A 21547-nucleotide genomic window follows, 5' to 3' on the forward strand; every position below is an offset into this window, starting at 1 on the left:
TCTAATTTAAAAATACTCGGGCCCGATAGCCAATTGGGGACTAGCTAACATTTAATTCAAATTTAATTGCCGTGAAACTTAAGACGACTAAGTACTTCGGTTGATCAGCCGGTGTCCACGTCAACTAGGAAGTATCTATTCCTGTAGGTTAACGTATATCAACAATAACAACTACTACTCTCCTCGTCTTAGCGCTTGAGCACTCCATCACCTTCTACACCATTGCCGGCTTTGAAGGATATTACTTTTTATATCATCTTGGAAGCTCAGAGTGTTCGACATTTCAGTGAGTGTGGATGTACGGTGGGTCAGTAAATGTCATTAAAGTTCAAAAGGTACAGTCATAGGTTGTAATCCAGCTCAGCCAGACTCATCAGGCGTAACAAATAATATAAAGTAGGTATACAGGTATCGCCCAATAGTAAGCAAGCAGAAAACACACGGAAAGTCAGCGCTTCAGCGTGTATCGATAGATATACGAATATATATCTCTTCAAACTGGGTCCGTCGTCCTGGGTATTACAACAGTCGGTTCTGGTCTAATGCTTCTAGCGCCGCGTTCGTCCTCACGTGAAGTGCGTTCTGTAATGATGGGAGCGTAAGTGTCAGTTACATTCATTCACTCCTATTTTCGTACCTCTAAACTGTATTTACCCTGAAAAAGTGACATACATCAGCAACATGATTAAACGGCATTATCGACGAAACGCATGTGTCGGTGTCAACGTACCTTCCGTCCCGCAGCATTCACCTCAAGCGGCTTTCCCGACAAAACAAGATCAAAATGCGTCCTCGCACCGTCCTTGTCGCCTGATCGCGCTAGCAGCCTACCATACTCGAAATCTATGATAAAAGTGTCGGCAATTTCTCACCGAATGACATAACAAGACAGACTCACGTGCGTAATACACGATGTAATGGTCCAACTCGATGTCAGGTCCGTGCTCGAAGACAGCACGAAACGCGCGCTCCGAGTACGTGCGCGCATCCTCTGGTGAGACAGTGATCTTTTCATCAGGCTCGAGTTCAGCATCCGGGTCCTGTAACGAGAGGGACGTGTCAACGAGGATAGACTCCCAGAGCGAGAAAGAAGGAAGAGGCCAAAGGCACAAACACGAAAGTTACCACAAAAAAGGTAAACGCACCGGATACGCAACAAATCGCCAACACACGCCCTCTAAGAAACGCGCAAGACAGACATCATCCCAATACCCACTCCGCGACTCCAGCTTCTTGTCCTTGCCTTTCTTCGCCCCACTTGCCTTGGCACCACCCTCGCTCTCAGATGAAAGCGCTAACCCCAGCTCTCTCAAAGCATCACCTACAGCAGGAATCATCTCCCTCACAATAACCTCCCTGGGCGCATGCGCGATCGCATGGAATACATAAGCTAGCTCGAGAGCTGGGAGGAGAAGTGTGTCAGATTGGGCTAGATATTTACGGGCTTTGCGGGCGACGAATTTCTGTATGTTTGGTTAGCGTCGAGTTGTTTTTTGGTAGGGCGGAGAAGAGTTTGAGGTGGACAGCGAGATGAAAGGGAGGAGACATCAAACAAGGACGTACCTCGATAGGAATGCTCTTCCCCGCGATCTTCTGCCTCAGCCCCTGGACGCGTTCCATAAGCTTCTTCGCTTCTGCGTGCTTGCCGAGCGTGGCTAAGCATGCTGCTTCGCCATATGTATATGTCGCTTTGGACCACTAAATGCACCGAGGTAATGATAATCGAGGGATGGGAAAAATTTGTAAACAAATGAACACAGACACGCAAGAGGGGAAATAGAAACCCACCGTAGCCTCGCCTCCAAGTTTTCCCCACCACAATCTACTGTCCGCAACTCTGCACAAGACCAATATCAGTATCGCGCACATACCCATCACCCCTGTACCAAAAAGAACACGCACCTCCAAAGCCCTAAACAAGCAACCGCACTCTCCCACCACGAAATATGGTGTAAATTCCGATACTGTGATTGAGCTTGGGCAGCGCGTGCGTAGTAGGTGAGAGCTTTTGAGGGTTGGGAACGAACGAGGGCAAGGCGGCCTGCACCAAAGAGGAAGAAGACGCCTATTTGGTGGTGGTGGGGATTAAAGAGGGGGTTGGAGTATCGGGCGAGGAACGGGGGAATAGAAGGGGAAAGAGAGAGAAAACACAACCACTCATCAGAACACACAACCTCCCAAAACAGAACACGCACCATTCGGATACCTCTTCAGATTCCACTCCAATATTCTCGCAGCCTTGCGCACATCGACGCCTTCAAACGTGAACGCCGAGAGGACGAGGTGGAAGATGAGTAGCGACATATCGCAGATCGCACGTCGGACTCCTTCTGCCTCTGTAAGCAAGTATATCAGTACTTCTTGCTCCCAACTCACAATACCAAAACATGATCAGGGACCGTAACCACTCACCCTTCTCGACCACTCTCCCATTTGCACCCCACCCCCCAGCCCTCTCCAGCAACTCCAACCCAAACTTCCTATCGCCCTTATATCCAAACAACTCCACCAGAGCGAGGAGTTTTCCCGGCATCATACTGAGCACGAGATGGGACATACCGAGGCCTAGGTATACACCAGATCGGAAATGAGGGTCTATAGATGGGCAGGGGAGGTATGGACGTGTGACGGATGGTGGGGAGGTGGTATCTTGTGTAGACGTGTGTTTGGGGGAAGGGAGAGGTGAATCTGCGATGGAGGACGAGTTAGCGCTTGCAAAACTCGTGCTGGATGACTGTGGTGGCGTTTCTTCGACATCTGCTCCTCCTCTTTCGGGTGTTGAGATGGCAGCTAGTAATTCGGGGTGGGCGATAGCGTATGCCGTGTCCACTGTCTCGATCCATTTACCCAGTTGACGGTATATGGAAATAGTGGTGCGCATGTTGAGTCTGAGCGTTTGCGGTACTTAGGTATTAGCGAGAAAAGAGGGATAAATGACGGAGCACGTACACCTCACGGATAAATGCTAACCAATCGCCTGAATAGACTATCCCAAGAAGACTCTATTGCAGTATCAGCTAACCCCCAGAACGCGTACACCACCCAAGACACACGGTCTTGCCAGTCGACGCACCTTTTGATAGAGACTCTCTGCATAGACGAGTTCAGCATGACGTTCCACAGGCGTCATACCGGCGATCCATTCTGTGCCACTAGTACTGAATGCGGGCACGATATACCCTGCAAGACGACCTGCGAAGCTGGCTGGGCGTTTGCGATGTGCAGAAGCTACAGCGATACCACGCTTGGTATGATTGATGGCAGCCAAGAGATCCTGAAACCCAAATTATGAGTTAATATTAGTATATGAGTACTAGCAACATCATTAGAACACGAACCTTATCCTCAAAAGACATGAGACCTTTCACACATTGAATAAGCCCAAATCCAGTCGCAAAGTACAATCTCTGTCTGTATTGATCTCAGCTTCTCGTGTGGGAGTGATGGAGACGGAAGTACGTACTTTTCTGGATCGCTTTGTTCACAGAATCGTTCGCTTTCGTGCATGCGAGATTGAAGGAACTCATGGAGGGCCCAGTGAAGACCTGGGATATCATCGAGAGCGTTTGTAGGGTCATAGGAATTGTTTACGGGTGGAGGCGAGTTGGACATAGTGGTGAGAGCTTGCTGTGCAGCCTGAGGCGTCTAGGGTATCACAATAGGCTATGTATTTCGGATATGAACGCGTGAGCGGCTACAACGGCGGCGACAATAACGATGACGGCGAGCACGATGATGATGGGACTAGAGGTTCAGTGGAAGAATAGACACGGATTCTTCATGTGTGTCGATTTTTTAAACTCGTCACAACTATGACACTGCTACATGGCCAGTCCTTGTGAAGTACAGGTACAAATCGGGCTTGCTGAGCAATACTTGGACCGACTTGTCCGATCACAATAGTACTAGTGCCTTTGCTTAGACCTTGCTTAGAGCCACTACATTGATGCGTCCGGTTCCGACTCAAAGTTAGCTGCGGCTTGATCCAAGCTTGACTCCGATAGGCAGACAGTGCAACCCGAAAACCTCGTATGACCTGCCGGCCATGACAGAGTCGGCCGCCGGAGGTATTTTTGATTGTCGATGGTCCTGCGCCTAATAATACAATCACACCAGTCTTGAAGGGTATACCCATGGGTGTCGCTTTGAGTCATGTAGGACCAAGATCTTTGCTCGGGCTTTCAAAGCATTGTGACGCAGACGAAGCATCCTCCTGCGTTTCCGGATGACACGGTCTTTTCAAGTACGATGCTTGACTGGTGCGACAACGAAGATTGTATGTTCTCGTCCCAACGCCCAAATATCCCGAAGCAAGTGCGAATTCAAGTGCACTTCGTCAGGAATCGGTTCGAGCACGACTGGTGGCTCTGCTTGCCACTACTTGGTACGTACTATCCAATCTTAATATTGCAAAACCGACTTGAACGGTTTGTAGATACCCAAGGTCAGTGAAGAAACCCCCCATCACAATACGTTCCGAGTCAGAATTCGACTTCACATGATCCACAGTTACGTCTTCTAATACGCTCTTTTAGGAGAGCCTTCTCCGCTCCTGATCTCTTCACCGGCTAGTCGACCTGATACATGCTTTCACCGACACGACATTCGTCAGATAACTACCAGTCACTGTTACAGTCCCTCCGAGGTGGCTGTGTGTTTCAAGGCCTGATCACGGTGTTCCGAACTTCAAGCAGGTCAAGAATCAGCACGATGAGTACATGTAAGTGTCAGAATCAACTTTGATAATCAATTCATGTCCAAACATCTGTCTCATTGGGCGTGTTACATCTAAATTTATGTTATCACTGAAACTGCCGATGTTTCTGGGACCAACTGTAACTTTCATTGAGTTGTGCACAACCTGGTGCAGTTGTGACCACATCAACTGTAAGTCAGCCAGTGAAACGATCCATCACGATGATGATATGATGATCCTCACCAGCAGTATCCCCGCAGATACCCCGGTCTGGATGGGTTCTCAGCTTGTATAGTATATAAGGAGGCGGACGAATATGTGCGCGAAACCCAATTATTTTCCCCCTCAAACCAATTCAGATGGAATATCCATCGGTCGACATTACAACGGCCAGAAGTCTGCAACCCTCAGCGGTACGTCGCTTTCTTGACATGATAGTAAGATGATATCAAATTTATCATGTGCGGCCTCCAGTACATATGCAGTGCGTGCTGTCTGAATTGCATCTTGCTCGTTCTAACTTGACAGCTTAGCGTTGATAGCGGCGACATTCTGGGTATATTTATCCTGATCTATTTCCGTCTGCCGTTAAACTTGTTTATCCAGACCTATGACTATATTTGTTCACTTCACGTAGAGGTGAGTAATGCCCATCTTCCGTTAGTACGCGGCTTCGATACTGGTAATATATTATTCAAGTGGACATTCCTGCTTCGGTCACGCCTTACCAAGGTAAAAGCCCTTTATATCATTGCCCGATATGTCCCCTTTTTCATCGTCGCCGCGGACCTAGTATATAGTACGTTAATTCCCAGCATACAACTCTCCCATTTAATGAATTAACATGTTGTATTCAGTGAACTTCTCAAGGAACGAGGACCGCAATGTATGTGAACTTGTAGCACACTTACCGCGTGTACGCCCACCGTATTTGATGCATATTCCTTGTTGAGTGTTGCTTTTTACTCTCACGGGTCTCAGACTTATATCAATCGCTTGCTCTGAATGTATATTTCTTTTCTCCGACACACGTACTTCTGATCTGATTCACTCAGGCTTGTTTGTGCTCAGAACATGCGCGCTCTGGAACAACAATAGAATCATACTCATAGTCCACCATTTTTGTGAGTCCTATGCCATCACCTCACATGGTTTGTGCTCTCATCTTCCCCTACTGGTATTTGCACATGTTATTTTCAATTTCACAGTAACGAATAGCGTAATCCCAGACATCACAGGTTGTCACCGGAGCTCTGGTAGTTTCTCATTCTTCATGCAGTTTATTGTCTTACTCATGTTCCAACTGGGTATGCAGGAAGCTGGACTGTACGCACGCGCTGACTAATACTATCCCAGTGCTGATATCCCTCACACTCCGTGCTCATCGGTGATGATTAACTTATCTCGGCCATAAACGTCCTTGTTCCAAAGCTGCTTGACTACGTGCGTGAATAGCCCTCTTCAGTATGATTGAATCATTGATGTTGCGCACACCCAGTCCGTATCCTACTTCATCCCCGAAGGGTATGCACCTTCAAATTCTGTTGCGAATTCCCACTGACAACACCCCTAATACATATATACAGTTTGGAGGTTTTGATACTTGCAATCCTCGCCACGCGCATGCACCTCCATCTCTGGCATATGAACCGGCACGCGAGTGGCTCTGAGGCCCTTGACACTATTTCTATGTCCAACATGTCACCTGTAAACTGTACGATATACTGGTCGTAAAAATTGGGATGTGCTCACTTGACTTGTAGGAACCCTTTCTGTTATGGGGTGCGATCTGGTGAGATGTATCGACGAACGTTTAACTCGTGATTAAGCCCAATGATTGTAATCAAAGACTCTAACGTGTGAACAATAATGAAATCATCAAGGGCGTTTGAGTAGGGTCGTAGGTGTTGTTGGACTATGTGTGGTTCTAGTATATGATAAGTGGAAGCTATGCAAGTGGGACTTACAATGGCAAGCGCATTTCCTCTGTTTGATCATCCTAATCAGACGTACACGCCCATGTTGCAGTGCTTGCCGCTACATGATCATGTGCATGATTCATGATGCGCACCTGGAGCTGTTGCCAGGTCACGACTTGAAACAATTTCAAACTCACATATGATGTTCGGCGGATTCCGAATTTCCAACTATCCTTAACCTGTAGCCGCAATTCTACGTAGAGACCGACGCGAAGTTAGGTTTATACACCTGAGCGGTACACACGGGAGTTTAATCCAAGCCTGTAGCCGTCATATTGACCGAAAAGTGCGTGCTGCCCAGCCTATGGTGCAACTTGGGAGTCTTCAAGTCCTGAAGATCAAAAAGCAATGATAACTTTGTGAGTGCTATCATGGTGTCAAATGTCAAGCATACAGCATATTCACTGGATGTGCCTCGCGGAGGGCTATGTAGACCGTGACTGGAATAAGCTAACGGCTTCGCTGGATCTCCACACCGGTCCAGATCAAATTCGTCGCGCATCCATCAAAAAGAAGCCATATCAGAGCAGCAGTCGTGTGGAATCCATGCCAATATTCTGATACTGCCCATACTTCTGGCGATGTCAAGCTGCTCGCAACGTCCTTGTACTCGCTCTTCTATCAACTTATAATTATAGCACCTTCACTGCACACACAAGACTGAGAAAACAGTTTGCCGTTTTCATGGAGTCACGGCGCACGCAGTATCGCCGAAATGATAGCCTATGTCCTCGGATCTGGAGGCTCCAGTGCGCATAAAAGAGATATCTCCCACTCGGACAGGAGGATGGGAGGAGCTTGGGACCTTATCAAGATAGATCTGTTGTACGTATCTTTTGACTCATCCACAATCATCCCTTGATCAGTCCATGGTTCCATCCACGGCCGTCTTTTATTCCCCGAGCGCCTCAACCTTTCGAATAACCTTCTCTGGCTTACGGCGGTTAGTCTTTCGAACTAAGCCCGAGTTCTTTCTGGTATCAGCTTATGCAATTCGTAACAGAGGTTTGGAAATGGTGCCAAGGTGGCTGCGCGGACTGACGTTGTACGAATTAATGCAAGTGGCACCTTCTTTGAGTTTGAGTTGATTCAACCTAACCATATATAGTAGTGTGTTTTGCGTTTGCGCCTCTGAGCACGCTACCGCCACCACGTTGATCGGTTCCTGGCTAGTTCCGAGTCACTCATAAGAGATAACAAGGTGCATGCTGTGGGCGTAAAACCCATCTTCTTAAGCTCCACCTCTCAAACGAATGTAGATGGAGTATTCGGCTGACGACATTGCAGCAACCAGGATTTTGCAGTACTTGGCGGTTTGTCGCTTCCTTAATATCAATAGCAAGATAATAACTGATATACCATGGGTGGCCACTAGTACATATGCAGTGCGTGCTGTCTGAATATCTTCGTTCTGACTCTAACGTGACGGCTCAGCGGCATTGATTACATTCTGGGTACGCTTGTCCAGATCTATTCCTGTTCACCATTAAACCTGTTAATCCAGACCTATGACTATATTTGTTCACTTCACGACGAGGCAAGTAATCTGTTTGTTTCTTTTGATATTTAAAATAATCTGTTCAAAGTGGACATTCCTACTTCGGTCGCGCTGGACCAAGGTAAAATGCCTCTACGTCACTGCACGATATGTACCCTTTTTCCTCATCGCTGCGGACATATGTCGTGCGTTCGTTCCCAGCACACATCTCCTGATACTGATTTGGCATGCTGTGGTTAGTGACCTTGACACCGAATGAGAACTCCAAGGTATGTGAACGTGCAGCAGACTTCCACTGATGACGACACTTACTGTATGACCTGGCTAGGCATGCAAGATGTTCATCAGTATTTACTCATGTGCGTGTATGGCACATGCTACACGCACGTTCTTACTGAGCGCTATTATTTCCACCTAGGTTTTGCAGTGATATCACTCACTTGCTCTGAATGTATTTCTCCTTCCTCGCGACACAAACGTGCTCCTCATGCAATTCGTCCAGGCTTTTTTGTACTCAGAACATATGCACTCTGGAGCAACAATAGAATCGTACTCGTGGCTATGCTGTCAACCTTTTTTGTGAGTCTCGTGCCCTCACCACACCCAAGCTGGTGATCGCTAACTTGGTCAGGTCATCATTGTATCATTCATCGGCATCTGGTTTAGTGCTATTGCCACTTCTCAATATTGTCTGTGCTCTCATCTTCCCCCACTAGTATTCGCACATATTCACTCCACTCTCACAGTTTCGACTAGCGCGATCCCAGGGATTCCAGGCATCACAGGTTGTTACCGGACTTCGAGCAGTGTCCAATTATACCTGCCGTTCATTCTCTTGTTTGTGTTTCAACTAGGTACATGGGAACCGACATACATTAGAAATGCACGCTGACTGACGCTCTCCCCAGGACTGGTCTCCCTCACGCTCATACGTGCCATACGGAACTGGCGGCCGACGAGATACCCTCTATATGCTACCTTGGTGAAGCATAATATATTCTACTACGCATGCGGTCTATGTGAGTCACCTACACATCTGTCCATGCTCATCAGTGATAATCATTGTTCGGAAAGTTTTCTCAGCCTTGAACGTCCTTGTGCCAGTGATATTTCCCGATGTGCGTGAAACTTTAACCCTACTGATACCCTTCTATGTAATGGAATCACTGATGTTTCACACAACTAGTCCCCATACCACTCCTTCCTCGAAGAGTATGCACTTTATCTTCTTTCGTGGATTCTTACTGAGTATCCTCATAAAGTTTCGAAGTTTTCATCCTTGCAATCCTCGCCACGCGGATGCACCTCCATCTCTGGCAAATCGACAATACCGTGCATGAGTTTGATGTCCTCGTGTCTATTCCCATGTCGCCCATGTCGCCCATGTCACCCATGTCACCTACAGCCTGAAACCGTGCACTGTTATGTCATATCGCGTGGCTTGCTCGGTGTCGATCGTAAAGCGAGGTGACATTGCTAGTCTGGTAGCTTGGCGTGGTGGATACTGAGCCCGCACTACAAATTCGCTCGTAGATGATTCATAATCTTCATACATGTATCAGCACGCAGGAACCCACGATCTCAAATGCGCAATGGTGCTTGGTTTCTGTGAGCGAAGGGTATATCGGCTACCTCTACTACAATATCATGATGGATGGTTCGCTGACGAGGGCATCAAGAACCTCGGTACCAGCGAGGCGGTCCATCCTTTTGCAGGAACTCTTCAAGACCAAATATATCTGCCAACGAGATAGTCATAATGGCCCTTTATTATTTGACGTCTTCCATCGGTCTGATGGCGTAGTTGGTTATCGCATCTGTCTAACACACAGAAGGTCGCCAGTTCGAGCCTGGCTCAGATCATTTTTTCATTCCGCCTCAACGAGTGGTTAGAACAGAGAATACTACACAGTAGTCGAATGGAGTCTTGCTCAGAAATCCTTGATATTTGCACATGCCTCGCCAATAATTCTAGTATATATAAATCATTACATACAACAGACCCCTGCCTGCTCATGCGCACGAACCCTCAATCCACGCATTGTGCCGTTTAAGCAATTCTTCAACGATATCTTCCTCTATTTCTTTGGGATGGTTGGTTGGTTGATGAGAATCAATTTCTATCCAAAATTCCTCATATTTCGGTTGAGATACGACCACTCCGTCCAGTTTCTTCGTAGCGTCTGCCTGCGCCACAGGAGATATCAACACAACCCGATACTTACGATTATGGAGATCGTTTCCGATCACCACCTGGTGCCCATAACGCTCAAGCGCCTGTTGGGCTTTCGGTATCAGAATCGTCTCGTCAGTCTCGAGCTGGGAAAATATAATATGTTGGTCAAAACGACAGCATAGAAAGTGAAGCGAGTGTTACCTTGAAAGAGACAATGAACCCCTCTGGGTTCCATTCTGACACAAGCGGCTTTAAGATCTTCGGTACTTGATCCATTTCTATGGACAGATTGCCCTTTCCAGATTGTATCTTATGTTCCGACTGGCCGTGGGTATTATCAACATCGTTTTCCGAGACAGGGTGCGATCACTTACCAATCTCTGCTGCGGTAAGAAGAAATCACTGACAGCAGCAGCAAGATAATACATCGCCTTTCGTCCTAGGACGCTCATCTCTCTACTGACTGCGCGCAGTAACCAAAGATATTCGTTCACGGAAACGAACGAGACCATGTGTAGGGTTCCTTGAGCGTGCACTGCTTTGTATGCGCGGAGTACAGAAAAGAGTTTGGCGCGTTCATCAGTGGTCACAGTAATTTGCGGCATCGGTGTCGTGGGTGGAGGGTCGTGTGAGTACGGGAATGCAGAGTCAATAGTCGAAGACGACGGTAATGCACCGTCAATCTCGAGAAAATTGAGGAATGGGTTGGTTGAGTGGGAATAATGTCGACTGAAAGGTTGCAGGCTGAACTGGCGATGCATGAATATGACGGCATAGCCAGCTTTGAGGAAATATTCGGCAGATGTTGCACCTCGGGTACCTACATGAATGATAGTTAGAAGAATATAACGAAAAGAGGATTAGCACGCACCGGCGCTGAAGTTATCGAGGAAGCGGACGCTGCACATTTAGTGAACATGAGGTCAGTGACCCTGTGCGGCTGTGGGTGGTTGCTCGTTCTTACACATTGAGCTCTAGCGGTACGGTGGTCCCTCCGCTCTGATTTGAGTTCAGAGTGCATGACGCGAGCATCTGGGATAATGACGCTCACCGTTACAAGCACGACGGATCGGTTAGCCTGTCGTTGCCGTTGGATGAATTCGTGAACGCCCTGTATGTCGACGTCGAGTGAAGGAGGTTGTGATTGTGTTGCAAAGTACGATTCAGCAGAGAATGTCTGGGGTTCGTGTGTTGTATTAGACATCTTGTGTGAATCAAGAGAACCTGCTCGCGATCTCACTAACGGTAGTACTTACTTCGGGTGGCCAAATTAAGTAATCAATCGTGCAATTTACATTAACCAATCACGGCAGAACACTTGAAAGGAAATCTTCGTCACCCGTTTTCATCCAGTATTCAACCCGGTCAACCGTCAAATCCTATCTGTGATCTGATTAGTACATCAATCGTATGGCTCTCACAAATGTACGATACAGTCTATTGATATACCCATGGTCAGATAGGTAGCGGGCCTAACAAAAAATACGGCATGAAGTCTACCCTACCTCTAATAATGAAATTAAAAAAATCTGCCTTGCAAGTCGTTGGGAACGGGAAAATAGTAAAAAAGAAATATGTCATCAACTAAAATGGTCGTCTAAAGGAACAGTCATCAAAAAGAACCTACGCCGGCAGATTCACTAGGTCAGCTTTTTTGATCATGGTCACGTTCGCGTCGTCGAGCTTTGTGTCAGAGTCCGTGCTCCGTCGAGCAGGATGTCCGGGGTCGCCGTGTTCCGGTTGGGGTGTGTGGTCTGTACTGCGGTCATAGAATATTGATACTGAAATGAACAGAATGGAGATAACTGCCAAGAGGAACCAAAATACTGCGGCTCGTCCTTTATACTCATGTGAGCCCCCATGGTTGGCCTCCACGGATGACTCTATTGAGCTGGCAGCAGCGAGACCAATTGCTGATCCAAATAGAAGAGCGCCGTTAAAGATGGCACCGACTGTGCCTGCCATGGACGAAGGTGCGGCTTGAAATATAGCGATGCTGTAATTACAGCGATTGGAACGTGTCAGTGAAACCATGACAATTTGAACTTACTTTGTGTGCGTATACGTCAGCATGATCCCTGGGCTCCCTAGAGAAAAAGCTGGGAATATGTATGGCCAATAGTCCTCAGGTTTTCCCCCGCCAAGCGCCATCAATACGGTCGCGACCATGCAAAAAGACAGGCCTGTCAGAATAATCCATTTCGGACTGAAGATCCGAGAGAGCGATCCGGTGAAACTCATAAAGAAAGATGCGACACCGATCGGGAGCCTGGTAAGTTAAAACAGTCTGAATGACGGGAAGCATGGAGTGACAGTCGAGACCTTACATGTGCACAGCCGATGATATTGCTGACCACTCAAATACGTTTTGCCACAGGGTGGTAAAGATCAGGAACACTGTAAACAACCAAAAGAATGGCAAGAGCGCCACGGCAAAAAGAATGGAGAAATTGGGGTAAAACCATGTCCGGGGTGGTCTAGTACAAGATCAGCCAATGTTCGGTGGTAGGTGCGAGCATCCCTGATGACATACATTGCAGCTTTATCCATATGTATGCGTGTTTCCCAGTAGAAAAACCCGATCATCATCATGATTGATACGATTAGCGGGACAAGCACTGCTGCAGATGCCCAGCCATCAGTGGGGCCGGATGTCACAGCGAAGATGAACAAAATCAAGGCAACTGTCGAAGCTCGTGAGGGATGCGAAGCAGAGTATGCTGAAAATTCATACCAGTCAGGATGGTCACCCCGAGTAAGTCGAGACTTTTCCATTTGGCTGCTGCATGCTCAAGATTGTCTTTGGTGTTTGCAATTTCTGGCGGTATGATGAAGGCACACGCCAGAGCCGCTGGCACAGCCACGATGGCTACGAACCAGAACACCCAATGGTAAGATGCCCATTGGACAAACATTGCAGCAATCAGGAAACCGAGGGCTATGGAACGGGACCATGAAGTTGGTCATGGATAATCAGCTAGGGGATATTCTCACAGCTAGCGACGCTGGCGCAGCCTCCAAATATTCCTATTGCGCGAGCTTGTTCAAGCGGTTCGGGAAATACTTTGACCAAGAGTGCCAGGGCAGAGGGGATTGTCATCGCAGAAGCTGTGAAGCGATCTTCGTCAGCCAAAACCGTCAGACCGACGGGAATGTTTACCTATTCCAGTCAACGCTCTGAGAATGATGAGCGGAATGGTATCGTCAACAAATCCTGCGCACAGCGAGATGACACCAAGACCGAATACACCCCCAACGAAGCCAGTTTCTGTGAGCCCATTAATGTCGCTATCTGACGGGTGCGGCATGGTACGGACTTGGGTTGTATACGTCGCTAATGCGGCCGCTCTAAACAATGGGTTGAAGTGCAAGGTCAGAATCAATGGGATGAGCACGCAGTGCCACGCACGATGAGCAGAAAAGATGCAAAGGTCAACTGGAATGCGCTCATGATCCAAGTGGATTGACTTTCAGTCATACCCATGGATACCTCGAGTACAGGGATTGCGGAGAAGAGAGCTGAGTTACTGAAGGCATCTAAGAATTGGGCGAGACAGAACATAAACAGTAAAATTAGTCTGCGAGTAAGTGAAAGTTCATGATGAACTGGCGTTTCAGCTGGGGTGCGAGGCTGGGGTGGCGGCATCTAAACAAGATACTGGAATTTGTCAGTTCAGGAGCGACCAGGTCACCAGCGGATGAAGGAGAGGTTGGGAAATCCTTTATCAAAACGGATGAATGGCTCCATATTATATGGTGCGCGTCACTTAGACACCACCAATTATGTGCAGAGGCCAAATTGGCTCGAACTTCCTCGAAGCTACTCAGGCTCGTGCAGCTCGTTCGCCCAACAAGCCCACTTCTCCGTCTCGTTCACAAGCAGAACATAGCCCAAAACATGCGCAGCTGAAGGTCCAGCAGTTCAGTTCAACCAAGTACAAGTCCCACAGACGGGTTCCGGAGACTGTAGCACGACCTTTTGACTGACTGTAGGTAGAGTAGATAACAAGTGGCTAATCTGACTAGTGCTGCCGCGGTCCGGTCCAGAACCATGGTTCGAACCGGACTTTTGGTCCGGTTCTCCGCGGTTCGGTCCATGGTTCTCGCGCCAGCCAGAACCGGACCGGAAAACGGTTCTCGGTTCTAGATCTTCCCAAACGGTCCAGTTTTGGTTCGGCCTTCCCGAACCATTCTGAACCCTTATCCACTTCCACTTCGACAACTGTCGTCTTTGGGATTCACGTTGTTGATTAATCAAGCTACATTTAGCCTTTTCGAAGGTAAGCACTAACTAATTAAACTCTCAAGTCTCTCACCCGCTCACCTCTATAACAGGAGGTTCTATTCATTGAGGACTGGCTACAACACTGCGCAAGACTACCTTTTACTGGAGGTGGATGTGTTAGGCGCGGTCAAGGTGGATTTTGGAGGGATTGTGTCTCGCGCTATGCTGCAGAGGTGTGTATTTGTGCTCTGAATGCTGATGGCTCCCTCGAGGGCCAGCACCCATCGCTACCAGCGCACGACCCATCACACGCCACACCACCTGCGCCTATGTTGATGCCCGCCACCTCACCGCATCCCCTCTCACTCGCTTGCTGTTCTTTCTGGCTGGCTTTTGCTGGCTCGCTCGCCGTGTCTCACTCACCCACTGTCTCTTGCTCACTGTCTCACACACCCGCTGGCTGCTCTCGCCCACTGTCTCTCACCCCGCTGTCTCTCACCCTCCGTCTCTCACAGCCTGCCTCGATGACCTACTTTCGGATCCAAAGGTGAATCGATATGCATGTCTCATTGCATATTCTCACAACTGAATGCGCTCTGCTAGGCCAACAAGTTGGCACTCCATGTACGGGACACGCCACCCATGTACGGGACACGCCACATGTTGACAACACCACCGGGAAAGTTGGTCCCGTTTTCTGGAATGTAGCTCTTGGTGGCGCAATGGTCTCATTCGAGTTTTGGGCTACTCAGTGAGTTCTCTCTGGCATGCTTTGTGGAGCTCAAGTATGTGTAACGTTCCCACCGGTCGCATCATATTTTGGATCGAACCTCTCGTGCCAACCCAACTCCCAGTACCCTCTCACTTCCTTTGGCACCCTCTCGCTACCTTTGGAGCCCTCCCGCCATCAAGTTGACAAGTTCAGCGCCCTCTCACTACCTTCAGCATCCTCCTGTTACGTCGACTGTAGGTCGGCGTGTGCGAACTAGGATGGGTCTTCTCAGCGACGACTCGAGTGAGTCTACTGAAGCTGAGCGTGGTCTGGCCTTGACGGAACGTCAAGGATTCCTCCGGCGATCTCGGTAAGATGGCGCTCGTCGAGATGCAGGGCTAGCGGATACGTGCTAAGTCGTATGGGGGCGACTTAGAAGTGCGGTCTCACACAAGGAAGCTGGTAGGCTTAGATGAGCAAGTTCTGGGGATGAACCTAGTAGAGTTAATCTACGACAATGTATCTACTCTTATAGGGTTTAGCTATAGGTATTCTAGCTCAGTCTGTAATCTATAGTATATCGGTAATCTAAGATAACTAGACATGAGGAGAGATAGCATACATGAGGCTTAACCTCTGATCAAGCATGCTGCGCCAAGGGCAGCTGCGCATAGGTACAGGAAGCGCCAAGCGCGCTCCGGATCTTCATGAAGCGACATGTGGTATACATGCGCTGATCTAGGGTGTCCATGAGGCGTACATGAGGCGTACAGCCTCCATGGAACAGGTACAAGGCCGTCTAGGCCAGGGGCGGGGTCATAGCGCCAGGGGGCGGGGTCATAGCGGTCCAGACCGCTGTCTGTCTAGGCGCAGGCGGCGCACCGCCGCGCGGGGAGTCTAGCAGAGCGGGGGCAGGCGTAGGGAGAGCTGGGGCTCTAGTAGGCGTTACAGATCCCTGTAACACCTCCCGCTTAGCACATCCAATGCCACCAGCACCATGCGCAAACGCGCAGCGCATGTAGACTCGACTCTAGATGGGGAGTTCTCTCAGCTGCAAAGGTGCGTCATGGTGTTTTATTGTTTCAGTGTCTAATAAATTTATTATTTGTATATGGTACCTGCGCTCGCCACCATCTCACGCTGCTGCTCACTGCCATCTCCTGCTGCTGCTCGCCGCCATCCTCGACCCATGCTCATGATCGCCATCCTTCGCTGCCGCTTTCCTATTTCTGGTTGTGTCAACCCCTCGTTATCACAATCACTCTCCTGATACCTCTCGCGCATGGTAATTGGGGGGGAGCAGCCATGTTATTAGATTAGTTACTCAACATGTATACTACTTAGTACTTTGTCAATGTTTTTTTGCGTGCTCTTACAGTTTTTTTTTTGGTTCGGTTCGGGTTCGGACCCCCAAAAAACCGAACCGGACCATAGAGAACGGTTCTCTATGGTCCGGTTCTGGGTTCGGACATTTTGTAGAACCGAACCGATGGTCCGGTTCTTGGTTCTCGTCTAGGACCCTCCGAACCGGACCGAACCGGACCACGGCAGCACTAAATCTGACTGCCGACGAAAATTGTATCTCCATCAAATTTGATCAGATTGAAAATCCCTCTTATAGTAGTTTTGTTCGTCTCATCAAAAGGAACGTTTTCGTAAGAGGAATTAAAATTCTGACGATAAGAGGTATCTCCATGACCAACGTGAATCAGACACACGGGCGGGCGGGGGCCGGCCGGCGGCATCAGAGAACCTGTGAGAAGTTATCGTTATATGTAGGAAGGGTTTTCGTCACATTGGAATATAATGCAATATATGACTATGTAAAAGCACCATAATCAGCATAATCCCCACCAAGAACTCACCGGTTTACTGATTGGCACTGTGACGCATGTCAACACCAGCGAAGATCTCCTCTAGCCTACTCATGTGAGTACGTGAATTCATGTGTAGTATGAGCTTATTTTTGAAGAGATTGGGCCATTGAGGGAGAAACGTACGGCTCGCATCATGTTTGACTTACGGTGAGTTTCCCTGAAATCCTTGCACCATCACGGGAAATTTGTATACCCAACCTCTCATCAGCAAAACTCTTCAAATATCACAACACGTAACATTACCTGAGTGGGAATTGTGAAAACGCTCGTGTGACTCATGTATGCATGCGTCATACAAACATTACACGTTAGCTCCCATTGAAATTTCCTGTATCCAAGCAACCTTGAATTCACCTTTCACCTTACACGAACACGCAGCGTCGAAAGGCATAGAGGGTCACCAAACTAAATTAGTCAGTGTCTGGAACCAAGCAGACAGCCTCGTGTGGCCAAATTAAGTAATCAATCGTGCTTAACCAATCTGAATACTAGCTCTGAAAGGAAATCATGGCCACCAAACAGCATCCAACCCGGTCAACCCAAGTTTCGGCGTCAAATCCTATCTGTGATCTGATCAGTACATCAATCGTATGTCTCTCACACATGTGCGATACAGTCGATTGATGTACCCATGGCCAGATGGGTAGCGGGCCTAACAAAAAATACAGCATGAAGTCTACCCTACCTCTAATAATGAGATAAAAAAACACGTCTACCCTGCAAGTCGTCACGGTATGGTCGTTAACGGGGAAATAGTAAAAAAGAAACGTGTCATGGTCATCTAAAGGCAAAAAGAACCTACACCGGCAGATTGGCTAGGTCGGCTTTTTCGATCATGGTCCCGTTCGCGTCGTTGAGCTTTTCGTCAGAGTCCGTGCTCCGGCGAGCAGGATGTCCGGGGTCGCCGTGTTCTGGTTGGGGTTTGTGGTCCGTACTGCGGTCATAGCATATCGATACTGAAATGAACAGAATAGAGGCAACTGTCAAGAGGAACCAAAATACTGCGGCTCGTCCTTTATACTCATGCGAGCCCCCATGGTTGGCCTCCACGGATGACTCTATTGAGCTGGCAGCAGCGAGACCAATTGCTGATCCAAATTGAAGAGCGCCGTTAAAGATGGCACCGACTGTGCCTGCCATGGACGAAGGTGCGGCTTGAAATATGGCAATGCTGTAATTCCAGCGATTGGAACGTGTTAATGAAACCACGACAATTTGGACTTACTTTGTGTGCGTATAGGTCAGCATGAACCCTGCGCTCCCTAGAGATAAAGCTGGGAATATGTATGGCCAATAGTCCTCAGGGTTTCCCCCGCCAAGCGCCATCAATACGGTCGCAACCATGCCAAAAGACAGGCCCGTCAGAATAATCCATTTCGGACTGAAGATCCGAGAGAGCGATCCGGTGAAACTCATAACAAAAGCTGCGACACCGAGCGGGAGCCTAGTAAGTTAAAACAGTCTGAATGACGGGAAACATGCAGTGACAGTCGAGACCTTACATGTGTACAGCCGATGATATTGCAGACCACTCAAATACGTTTTGCCACAGGATGGTAAATATCATGAACACTGTGAACCACCAAAGGTATGGCAAGAGCGCCACGGCAAAAAGAATGGAGAAATTGGGGTAAAACCATGTCCGGGGTGGTCTGGTACAAGATCAGCCGATGATTGGTGGTAGGTGCGAGCATCCTTGATGACATACATTGCAGCTTTATCCACATGTATGCGTGTTTCCCAGCAGAAAAACCCGATAACCATCATGATTGATACGATTAGCGGGACAAGCACTGCTGCAGATGCCCAGCCATCAGTGGAGCCGGATGTTACAGCGAAGATGAACAAAATCAAGGCAACTGTCGAAGCTCGTGAGGGGTGGGAAGCGGAGCATGCTGAGAATTCATACCAGTTAGGATGGTCACGCCGAGTAAGTCGAGACTTTTCCATTTTGCTGCCGCAGGCTCAAGATTGTCTTTTGTGTTTGCAATTTCTGGCGGTATGATGAAGGCACACGCCAGAGCCGTTGGCATAGCCACGATGGGTATAAACCAGAACACCCAATGGTAAGATGCCCATTGGACAAACATTGCACCAATCATGAGACCGAGGGCTATGGAACGGGACCATGAAGTTAGTCATGGACCATCAGCTAGGGGATATTCTTACAGGTAGCGACGCAGGAGCAGCCTCCAAATGTTCCTATTGCGCGAGCTTGTTCAAGCGGTTCGGGAAATACTTTGACCAAGAGTGCCAGGGCAGAGGGGATTGTCATCGCAGAAGCTGAGAAGCGATCTTCGTCAGCCAAAACCATCAGACGGGCGGGAATGTTTACCTATTCCAGTCAACGCTCTGAGAATGATGAGCGGAATGGTATCATCAACAAATCCAGCGCACAACGAGATGACACCAAGACCAAATACACCCCCAATGAACCCAGTTTCTATGAGCCCATTAATGTCGCTATCTGACTGGTGCGGCATAGTACTGACTTGGGTTGTATACGTCGCTAATGCGGCCGCTCTAAACAATGGGTTGAAGTGCAAGGTCATAATCAATGGGATGAGCACGCACGATGAGCAGAAAAGATGCAAAGGTCAACTGGAATGCGCTCATGATCCAAGTGGATTGACTTTCAGTCATACCCATGGATACTTCGAGTACAGGGATTGCGGAGAAGAGAGCTGAGTTGCTGAAGGCATCTAAGAATTGGGCGAGACAGAACATAAACAATAAAATTAATCTGCGAGTAAGTGAAAGTTCATCATGAACTGGCGTTTCAGCCGGGGAGAGAGGCTGGGGTGGCGGCATCTAAATAAGATACTGGAATTTGTCAGTTCAGGAGCGACCAGGTCACCAGCGGATGAAGGAGAGGTTGGGAAACCCTCTGTCAAAACGGATGAATGGCTCCATATTATAAGAGATATCTCCATGACCAACGTGAATCAGACACACTGTGACGCATCTCAACGCATCTCAACACCAGCGAAGATCTCCTCTGCTCATGTGAGTACGTGAATTCATGTGTAATATGAACTTGTGTAAAATATTTTCAAAGAGACTTGGCCGGGACGTACGACTTGCATCATGTTTGACTGACAGTGGATTTCCCGGAAATCCTTGTACCATCCCGGGAAATTTGTATACCTAACCATCATAATGCAGATTGTGATGGCCATGTACACAAACGGGACTCGAGCACAGACTCATTGCATTGGTTAGTGTGAAGGAATGACTTTGGTATGAGCCATTGTACTATTCAAGCTTTTGTTCCCTCGTCACACTACCAATGTCACAATTGGGGTACTTCGCCTCAGCAGAATAAATTCAGCCCCAGGATTGTGACGCTCCGATTCTTGGTCACATTACCACTTCATATGTACAAAACAACAAACCGCACGGCTACGGCGATAAGCCTCATGGTGGACGGAAAATCGCTCATCCTTTAGGGGTGAGTTCGAGCTCGGAAGAATGTGGCATGAGTCTTACCCGAACTTACATTTCGATCTACGAGATATGTTGAAAGAAGTTAAATCCCGCAGTAAAGGCCCAGACCAACTGGACGTGAACTCTCAGTTCCGAATTTCAGTGGCTGGAAGTAGCGCTATGGGTTGGAGGCAATTGTGCCAAGAATCGCCACTTCTTGACACAATTTTCAAAGCACTGCAAGGTGACACAAGTTACAACGTCCACATCCCGCTGTGCAAGGTGTGATCATGACGTCATCGTCAACAGGCCGCAGATGTCAGTGGAAAGCCTCGCTCCAAATCATAATCTTAACCTCCAACGCTTCATTTCCGTTAACCGCATTCCCTTCGTGTGCTAGGTCAGGGGCTTGTAGTGTTGCAGACAGTCAGGGGCCCCATCAGAGGTGTCAGTGGTCTATGCGGCCTACGCATTGTATGTTGTTAAAGTTGTTCCTAATCAATCCTAATGCCTTTATTTTTGTTCAGCCGGGAATGCTGCAGCTATGAGGACGGTCTTCTTCTCGGGACCCAAGGTGTTTTGAGTATATACTATTGAAGTCTACGATTTAGTACCATATCGGTGAGGGAACTTGGCCGCCGTCACCCTAACTAACGTGTCAATCAACAGAGTCAAATTAGTCTACATGGTCGAGTCGGTGGAGCAAATTAAGTACTTACTCCATACTTGACCCAGTTTTATTAACCTGAGTCACGACATTTCGAAGGCCCGAGTAAAGCTATCGTCCGGGTAAGTCCCCTCCTCTCAGGTTCTATCCAACGGTGAATGGTATGCCATCATCACGTTGGGGTACCTGGTGTGCCCTACGATCTATCAGATTGATGTTATTGTTTTGCATGAAACGGCCACCGTATTAAGTTGTCGCCTATGCATCTATTGAGTACTGAGTCGCGAACGT

The 21547-nt window shown here is 48.2% G+C and overlaps 7 protein-coding genes and 1 non-coding gene across 8 annotated transcripts; 4 read left to right on the forward strand and 4 right to left on the reverse strand.

Annotated features, from left to right (window-relative positions):
• Positions 1–174: 174 nt before the first annotated feature.
• F5147DRAFT_719364 (uncharacterized protein) lies at positions 175–3854 on the reverse strand. The gene is made up of 14 exons (XM_041438743.1): positions 3464–3854; positions 3339–3411; positions 3074–3274; positions 2950–3002; positions 2413–2888; positions 2196–2336; positions 1903–2065; positions 1789–1837; positions 1564–1698; positions 1146–1463; positions 899–1040; positions 731–843; positions 638–655; positions 175–582 (listed from the first exon to the last, which is right to left on the reverse strand). Exons 1-14 carry the CDS (start codon positions 3610–3612, stop codon positions 520–522), a joined length of 2094 nt encoding a protein of 697 aa, XP_041287673.1. The 5' UTR covers positions 3613–3854; the 3' UTR covers positions 175–519.
• Positions 3855–3934: 80 nt separating this feature from the next.
• Positions 3935–5701, forward strand: F5147DRAFT_763832 (uncharacterized protein; the record flags this gene model as incomplete). The annotated part of the gene is made up of 11 exons (XM_041440662.1): positions 3935–4067; positions 4117–4384; positions 4436–4444; positions 4636–4720; positions 4871–4887; positions 4943–5109; positions 5171–5180; positions 5225–5335; positions 5396–5495; positions 5554–5582; positions 5678–5701. The coding sequence occupies exons 2-11, from the start codon at positions 4226–4228 to the stop codon at positions 5699–5701; spliced, it is 711 nt and encodes a 236-aa protein (XP_041287674.1). The 5' UTR covers positions 3935–4067; positions 4117–4225.
• Positions 5702–7801: 2100 nt separating this feature from the next.
• Positions 7802–9903, forward strand: F5147DRAFT_406300 (uncharacterized protein). Its single transcript, XM_041429638.1, has 15 exons — positions 7802–7988; positions 8051–8060; positions 8110–8129; positions 8180–8212; positions 8262–8358; positions 8414–8442; positions 8502–8532; positions 8592–8624; positions 8676–8752; positions 8805–8862; positions 8920–9027; positions 9082–9192; positions 9248–9291; positions 9360–9385; positions 9436–9903. The coding sequence occupies exons 1-15, from the start codon at positions 7935–7937 to the stop codon at positions 9581–9583; spliced, it is 879 nt and encodes a 292-aa protein (XP_041287675.1). The 5' UTR covers positions 7802–7934; the 3' UTR covers positions 9584–9903.
• Positions 9904–9962: 59 nt separating this feature from the next.
• On the forward strand, positions 9963–10036 carry F5147DRAFT_t111. The gene has a single exon. It is a non-coding gene; the product is annotated as a tRNA-Val (tRNA).
• Positions 10037–10103: 67 nt separating this feature from the next.
• On the reverse strand, positions 10104–11587 carry F5147DRAFT_719381 (phosphopantothenate-cysteine ligase). The gene is made up of 6 exons (XM_041438744.1): positions 11401–11587; positions 11314–11348; positions 11221–11249; positions 10724–11169; positions 10551–10670; positions 10104–10492 (listed from the first exon to the last, which is right to left on the reverse strand). The coding sequence occupies exons 1-6, from the start codon at positions 11551–11553 to the stop codon at positions 10187–10189; spliced, it is 1089 nt and encodes a 362-aa protein (XP_041287676.1). The 5' UTR covers positions 11554–11587; the 3' UTR covers positions 10104–10186.
• A 177-nt stretch (positions 11588–11764) lies between these two features.
• Positions 11765–14338, reverse strand: F5147DRAFT_619038 (major facilitator superfamily domain-containing protein). Its single transcript, XM_041432584.1, has 9 exons — positions 13759–14338; positions 13667–13697; positions 13510–13617; positions 13344–13457; positions 13084–13287; positions 12883–13033; positions 12677–12826; positions 12400–12618; positions 11765–12345 (listed from the first exon to the last, which is right to left on the reverse strand). The coding sequence occupies exons 1-9, from the start codon at positions 13993–13995 to the stop codon at positions 11973–11975; spliced, it is 1587 nt and encodes a 528-aa protein (XP_041287677.1). The 5' UTR covers positions 13996–14338; the 3' UTR covers positions 11765–11972.
• Positions 14339–14834: 496 nt separating this feature from the next.
• Positions 14835–15139, forward strand: F5147DRAFT_719401 (uncharacterized protein). Its single transcript, XM_041438745.1, has one exon. The coding sequence runs from the start codon at positions 14904–14906 to the stop codon at positions 15123–15125; it is 222 nt and encodes a 73-aa protein (XP_041287678.1). The 5' UTR covers positions 14835–14903; the 3' UTR covers positions 15126–15139.
• A 2822-nt stretch (positions 15140–17961) lies between these two features.
• F5147DRAFT_642249 (major facilitator superfamily domain-containing protein) lies at positions 17962–19974 on the reverse strand (the record flags this gene model as incomplete). The annotated part of the gene is made up of 9 exons (XM_041433080.1): positions 17962–18334; positions 18389–18607; positions 18666–18815; positions 18872–19022; positions 19073–19276; positions 19333–19446; positions 19499–19606; positions 19656–19686; positions 19738–19974. 9 exons carry the CDS (start codon positions 19972–19974, stop codon positions 17962–17964), a joined length of 1587 nt encoding a protein of 528 aa, XP_041287679.1.
• Between the last annotated feature and the right edge of the window lie 1573 nt (positions 19975–21547).

Source organism: Suillus discolor (assembly GCF_016758755.1).
Source record: "Suillus discolor strain FC423 chromosome Unknown F5147scaffold_77, whole genome shotgun sequence".
Lineage (NCBI taxonomy): Eukaryota > Fungi > Basidiomycota > Agaricomycetes > Boletales > Suillaceae > Suillus > Suillus discolor.

Coding starts and splice junctions, on each gene's coding strand:
- F5147DRAFT_719364 (XM_041438743.1), bottom strand. CDS start 3,612: ATGTCCAACTCGCCTCCACCCGTAAACAATTCCTATGACCCTACAAAC. Junction 1,699..1,788: donor AACTTGGAGGCGAGGCTACG/GTGGGTTTCTAT, acceptor CGGTGCATTTAG/TGGTCCAAAGCGACATATAC. Junction 1,464..1,563: donor GGAAGAGCATTCCTATCGAG/GTACGTCCTTGT, acceptor CCAAACATACAG/AAATTCGTCGCCCGCAAAGC.
- F5147DRAFT_719381 (XM_041438744.1), bottom strand. CDS start 11,553: ATGTCTAATACAACACACGAACCCCAGACATTCTCTGCTGAATCGTAC. Junction 11,250..11,313: donor GTACCGCTAGAGCTCAATGT/GTAAGAACGAGC, acceptor CTAAATGTGCAG/CGTCCGCTTCCTCGATAACT. Junction 10,671..10,723: donor TCTTACCGCAGCAGAGATTG/GTAAGTGATCGC, acceptor ACCCACGGCCAG/TCGGAACATAAGATACAATC.
- F5147DRAFT_406300 (XM_041429638.1), top strand. CDS start 7,935: ATGGAGTATTCGGCTGACGACATTGCAGCAACCAGGATTTTGCAGTAC. Junction 8,443..8,501: donor CACCGAATGAGAACTCCAAG/GTATGTGAACGT, acceptor TGACCTGGCTAG/GCATGCAAGATGTTCATCAG. Junction 8,863..8,919: donor TATTGCCACTTCTCAATATT/GTCTGTGCTCTC, acceptor CCACTCTCACAG/TTTCGACTAGCGCGATCCCA.
- F5147DRAFT_719401 (XM_041438745.1), top strand. CDS start 14,904: ATGTTGATGCCCGCCACCTCACCGCATCCCCTCTCACTCGCTTGCTGT.
- F5147DRAFT_619038 (XM_041432584.1), bottom strand. CDS start 13,995: ATGCCGCCACCCCAGCCTCGCACCCCAGCTGAAACGCCAGTTCATCAT. Junction 13,618..13,666: donor TAGCGACGTATACAACCCAA/GTCCGTACCATG, acceptor ATGGGCTCACAG/AAACTGGCTTCGTTGGGGGT. Junction 12,619..12,676: donor ATATCATCGGCTGTGCACAT/GTAAGGTCTCGA, acceptor TTAACTTACCAG/GCTCCCGATCGGTGTCGCAT.